The sequence below is a fragment of the Apis dorsata genome, unplaced genomic scaffold (genome assembly GCF_000469605.1).
Source record: "Apis dorsata unplaced genomic scaffold, Apis dorsata 1.3 scaffold_52, whole genome shotgun sequence".
Classification (NCBI taxonomy): Eukaryota; Metazoa; Arthropoda; class Insecta; order Hymenoptera; family Apidae; genus Apis; species Apis dorsata.
In genome coordinates this window covers 706,538-712,347 of record NW_006263353.1, presented here as the reverse complement: position 1 = coordinate 712,347, position 5,810 = coordinate 706,538, and the positions used below count along the sequence as shown (strand labels likewise).

General features: G+C 24.9%; 2 protein-coding genes across 3 annotated transcripts in view; both read right to left on the bottom strand.

The window, feature by feature from the left end:
* The window catches only part of LOC102678661 (syndecan), a 181,773-nt gene extending 180,220 nt beyond the window's left edge, over positions 1-1,553 (bottom strand). The window contains exon 1 of the mRNA XM_006609073.1: positions 1,286-1,553. Within this exon, the coding sequence (XP_006609136.1) occupies positions 1,286-1,357 (72 nt within the window). The 5' untranslated portion in view covers positions 1,358-1,553. The remainder of the gene's footprint in view (positions 1-1,285) is intronic.
* Positions 1,554-3,138: 1,585 nt separating this feature from the next.
* Positions 3,139-5,810, bottom strand: part of LOC102676494 — a 6,683-nt gene continuing 4,011 nt past the window's right edge. Inside the window, exons 3-5 of one of the 2 annotated variants that reach the window (XM_031515030.1) lie at positions 4,920-5,166; positions 3,519-3,651; positions 3,139-3,370 (exon numbers count right to left, since the gene is read on the bottom strand). In XM_031515030.1, coding sequence (XP_031370890.1) covers positions 3,239-3,370; positions 3,519-3,651; positions 4,920-5,166 — 512 coding nt within the window. In that variant the 3' untranslated portion in view covers positions 3,139-3,238. The remainder of the gene's footprint in view (positions 3,371-3,518; positions 3,652-4,919; positions 5,167-5,810) is intronic. The other variant, XM_006609058.2, reaches the window with a different exon arrangement.

Sequence of the window (5,810 nt, the reverse complement as noted above, 5' to 3'; positions counted from 1 at the left end):
TTTTCCATTGACGCCACGTTTCTCGAATCGTTTGCCATCACTATTCATAAAAAAAAAAAAAAGAGTCTGATACTTGATCGATAATAAATTTTAATCGAACATATATAGGCCACTTGTACAATTTTTCGACACTTTTTCAGCCGTCGATAAATAGTGTACTTCATCGGAGGCAATTTTATTTTCATTCTCCATCACTGACTCTATAATCACGCAAATAATAGCTGAGGGACTTTGCGAGAAACGAATAAAAAAAAATTGGCGTGCAGATCTGATGGTCTCGAATTATTCGTCAACATCAGACCAGAATATTTTTCGTCTCATGTTTTTGTGCCTCGTGCTCCGATATCTCAACCGACTGAGAGAGAGAATATAAACAACGGTCCAGTGATGGTGCGACACAGCATGGCGCGAGAAAAAAAGCACTAGATAATGTTTGACCAGGTGTACGATCAGCGTATATAAGAATTCCTATACTGTCGTAACATCGGCTATCAAAGCGAATCACTTCACTCTCGTAAGAATTTCGAAATAATAGATTCGCGGCACGCACATGAGCAAGGGCGTGTAATTTCCCGTGATTTACCATATTATATAATTATGAGGTAAAAATTCCTCATAAAGTACATCTTTTAAGAATTTATTCAAAAACGATCAACATTAATATTAAATTTTTATATCTCATTTTTTCAACAATCGCATAATTTTTAATGTGAGAATTGAATGGATTTTTAAATCAAAATTTATTAACAATTGCTTTATATTTTCTCCAAAATTAAGAAATTTTCTAATAATGAAACAAACAATTGACTAAAAAATAATTCGACGAATATAATATGATCAAAAACCATCTTGAAATCAAAATAAATATCCTATCTCATCAAACACACGTTACGATAAAATGAGTAAACAAATTCTTGCAATTGGAAATAAAGTGTAAACAATCATGATCAAATCGCATCGTGGTGTTGTTGTTTAAAATTTAGACATGTACGAAGCAAAGAATACGTGTGAGAACGCGAAGCATCAATAAATGACATACACGATATTTCTATAAAGAAATTCCATAAGCGGAAGCATTTCGAAGAAACGCTTGACGGATAGACGGGAGAATCGGCAAAGCGTGTTCGAATACTCGCTGGAACGCGCGTTCGATGAATTCGTACAAAATACCATTTTAAAACAGAACTTGCTAGGCGATAACACGACATAACGGAAAAGACGATCGAACGATTGTCGAAGAAATGACAGAAGGGAGAAAGAAGGCTATGAAAGTAATCGTACTCACCTCGGTAGCGGCGTTGCATCCCGCGAGAATGACGGCCGTACTGATCAGAATCCAGTATATCCTCGGTTGCATCTTTCCTTTGTATTTGCCGGTGGGCCCGTTCACGAGCCCTCTGAATAATCACGGCGTCGACTCAAGAAAACCAAACGAAAAAAATACGCGTATGTCCTAGGCAGGAACAAACCACCAAAAAATCCACCGGAGCAACAACGCGACACACACCACACTGATCGATGAACCGCGAGACACTGAGGGCGCGTCGATCGGTCACTTCCATCGCCGAACTTCCACCATCTTGAATGATTATGAGCGCCACGTAGTGATCATCGCGAACATTAGTCTTAAGCAATCTTTCGATACTGCGTGAATAATTTAAACTCGTTAAAATGTTTTTTTATAAAAGTGATTATATTTTTTAACAAAAAATTAATAAATTATGTATACAATAAGAAAATTATTTATTAAATATTATGATACGTAAGTAGTTCAAAATCAAAATTAAAATAAAATTAACTAACAAAAAAATAAAAATACTTTCTTGATAATTTTTTTACCAAAATCATTTTATTTTTTAAAAAATAAAATAACAGAATAAATTATTAACATTATATATAAAACAATTTAAAAATTACTTCATTTTGTTTTTTTAGAAAATTGAAAAAAGATTCAAAAAAAAATAATGAAGTTGAAAAAACAATGGCGGGAAATGGCATGACATCATGGTGAGTTTCATATAATAAAAAATGTATTCTTAACTTATGTTTAATAAAAATCTAAGTTAATTCTTAACTTAGATTTCAAAAATCACAAAAATTTACGTAGGTTTTTCATTTTAAAATAAAAATTGGAAGAAAAACTATCATATTTACGATTCACTTTTTAATTATAAAACTTTGAATTACATTGACTATACTGCTCGAATATAGATTTCTAATTTTAATATACAATATATTATTATATTCAATATATATATGTATATATATATATTATTAGCAATTATTAAAATATGTTTCAAACTATCAAAAAAAAAAAACAATTATAAAAAGAAATATTTTTTTTATTTTTTATCACTAGCCGAAATATCTTTTTCGAGACCTTTTAAAAATCGAAGATTTTCATTAATAGTACGGTTATATTCATCAATTTTATTTTGCATCGACGTAACTTCATCTTGCATACATTTCACTTCTTCTTGCATTTTTTGTTTTAACATTTCTAATAATTCTTTATCCTGGGAAATAAATGATCAAATGTCTTTATTATTTATTTTGTTTTATTCAAAATTTTATTCATTATATTATTTATTCAAAATTACCTGTTTGTAATAATATTCAGCTTCAAATGCAATATCATCATTTGAAGTTTTATTTTTATTAGAATCACTGTATTTTCTTGTAAAATATCTGGAACTATTCAAACCGAACAAATTATCGGATTTTTTAAAAAATGACATAACCATAAAAAAAATTTTTTAAATTTAACTACAAATTGCAAATTAAATTTTTAAATTTTATTATACTTACTTAATCTTGATTACTTCGGACGAAAATTTTCGTATACAATGTCGAAACATTGTTTTTTATAATTTTTAATATCATTAATTTTACGAAAAAGAAATCGCTCAAGAAATTGAACGGAACAGAAATTTTGCGATTTTCTGTCATGGACAGTGAAACATTTGAATATAAATATAATCGAAAATATTGAAATAATCGATTTGTATTGAAATTTTTTCATTTGAAATGTATATATAAGCTTTGTTATTTTATAAATACAGAAAATAAATTGTCTATTTTATATTCAATATATATATAATATATATAATATTTTTCGATTTAAAAAAAGTACAGACATAAACGTCTACTAATTATTATTAATAGTAATATAATAATTACAAGAGCATTACATTACAAAGAATAACAATTCGCTTAAAGAGTAAATACATGGATAATTTTATTTCTTATCCATATCTGTGATTCTTTTTTTATGGCGGTTTATGGCTTCTTGATGACGTTTAATTTGTTCTTCATGGAAAGAGATTTCATCGTGAAGATCCTCTTTAAGTTTTTGTAGCTGTTGCTTTTGCTAAAATCAAAAAAATTAAAAAAAGATTTCTAAATAAATAATTTCAATGATTACATCATATATTTATGTTTGTAATATAAAAAAACAATAAATAATAAATAAAATATTAAAAATTTAATTAATACCAAAAGAAAATGTAATAACTAACCAGATTATAGAAATACTGATCTTCATGAGCAGCTTCCATTTTTCCAAAAGATCCTCCAGCTTCACGGATAGAGCCACCACCACCACCTCCTTTACCTGCTCCAGATCCACGTTCTCCAATCATTCTTACTTGGCTAAGATGATCAAATGATCAAACTTTAATTAGTCTCTTTCAATATTAATAGTGTCAAAAAAAAAGCTTTGACGCAGTAGTAGCAGTTAAAAATATACTAAGTATATTTATATCGTCAATACAATAAATACTTAAATATAAAACATTTATATTCACATAGTAAAAAATATTTCAACTGTAAATTATAAATATTATAATTACATAAAAAATTAGATAATTAAAAATATATATGAAAACCATATACATAACCATCTTTTCATAATGATAAAATCAATAACTATTACATAAGTACATATCATGAAATTGAAGAAAATCTTACAAACTTATTAGAATTCATAAGAATATATTTTAATTTAAAATGTAATTTATTATAAGAATTATCTCATAAAACAATAAATGATACAAAATATATATTACTTTTTATTATGCAAAAACTGTGCAAAAGCCGGAATCAATTTAAACTACGCAAAAAAAGAAATTTATATAAAAATATATATAATCTATTTATTAAACATCCTTATAAAATTTATTTTTTTGTACCTCAATAAAGCCATATTTCGAGAAATTGTAGTAATAACTCGTTGCATTCTAGATAGAAGAATTATAAAATATAATACTTCCGTTAGAAACCATACACTACTATAAGAAAGAGAACATTACGATGTATTATTCCATTACTAGGATGTCCGCGAGATGGCTGTTCTGATACACATTTGGCGGCAATATTAATTCAATTTTTTTACATATAAAATTTTTATCATATTTACCATAACTTTAAATATAAAAATTAATAAAAAAGAAATTTTTAAAAATATAATGTTTTCAAGAATACAAATGATTACCAATAAATTTAAAGAATTTAAAGAAATATGATCAAAAGAAAAAAAATTTTTTATTTAATACTAGAGAAAAAAATTTTTTAATATAATTCGTAATTCATTATTTATTTATTTATTTTTCTAATAAAACATCATATCCTTAAAATTAAAAAATTAATGTTAATATAAATAATGTATATATTTATTTTTCACAAAAAAGTAAAAATTTTATTCTGAAAAATTATTTTAAGTAATATACAATTAATATTATTTTTATCTATGTAAATAATCTTAAAAGAGATATCTTAAAACAGATATGAATAATATTAAATAAATAAAAATTTAAATAAAATTTTGTTCCATTTCTTTGAAATATTTTTCTATTAGAAATAATTAATAATTATTTTAATATTTTTATTTATTCTATAATAAAACAATTATAAAATATTACCTATAATATTCAGCAGCTTGATTCTCCACAAGCTGTCTCTTGATTTCGGAAGTTTTCAACTCGTTGATCGCAGTCTGTTTCTGCAATTCTACCTTTTCTAAAGCAATATTTAACATTCTTAGCTTTAACTCATGTTCTCTCTGAGCCATTTCGAACATCCACATTCTTCCTTGAATAGATTCATCTTGTTCATTATTAAACCTACTGTTTCTTTCCTTCATGTAAGACGTAGATACACCATCTTCTACTAAAAAAAATAGATAAAAATTAAACAAAATTATTTCAATTCCTTTAAAATCATAAAATATTTAACATATGTTTTATTTATATATTTTGTTTATTTAAAATTTTAATTTATTATTTTCTTCACTATATGAAATAATATTTAAAAAAAAAGCTATTCTCTATTACGATTTTCTTTTTTTAAATTTTAAAACAATGTTCATGTTTGTCTAAAGTAACTAATGGAAACGGGGTAAAAGGTGACTTTATGTATAAAAATAAATCGAAAAGAATAATATTTTGAAGTTTCGTTTTCAAGAAAATCGAGAATTAAAAACTTATTCATGAATTTTTTTTTTAATTCTAACGATAAATAAATCAATTATCATTAGATTATATCAATTATCATCAGATTAATTTACATGTAAAGATAAATGAAAAATATAAAATAAAATTTTACATTTCTTTAAAGTTAATTTTTGAAAAAATTTATTCTATATTGTCTATTCATTTTCACATATAAAATAATCTTTTAACAATAATACAGTAATATAATAATATTAATATAAACAGTATCCAATCGAAAATCAATTAAATTTTCGATTAGTTTTTAAATTCAAATTTTTCAAAAACTTCAAATGAAAAAAATTTTTTTTTCGATTTATATTT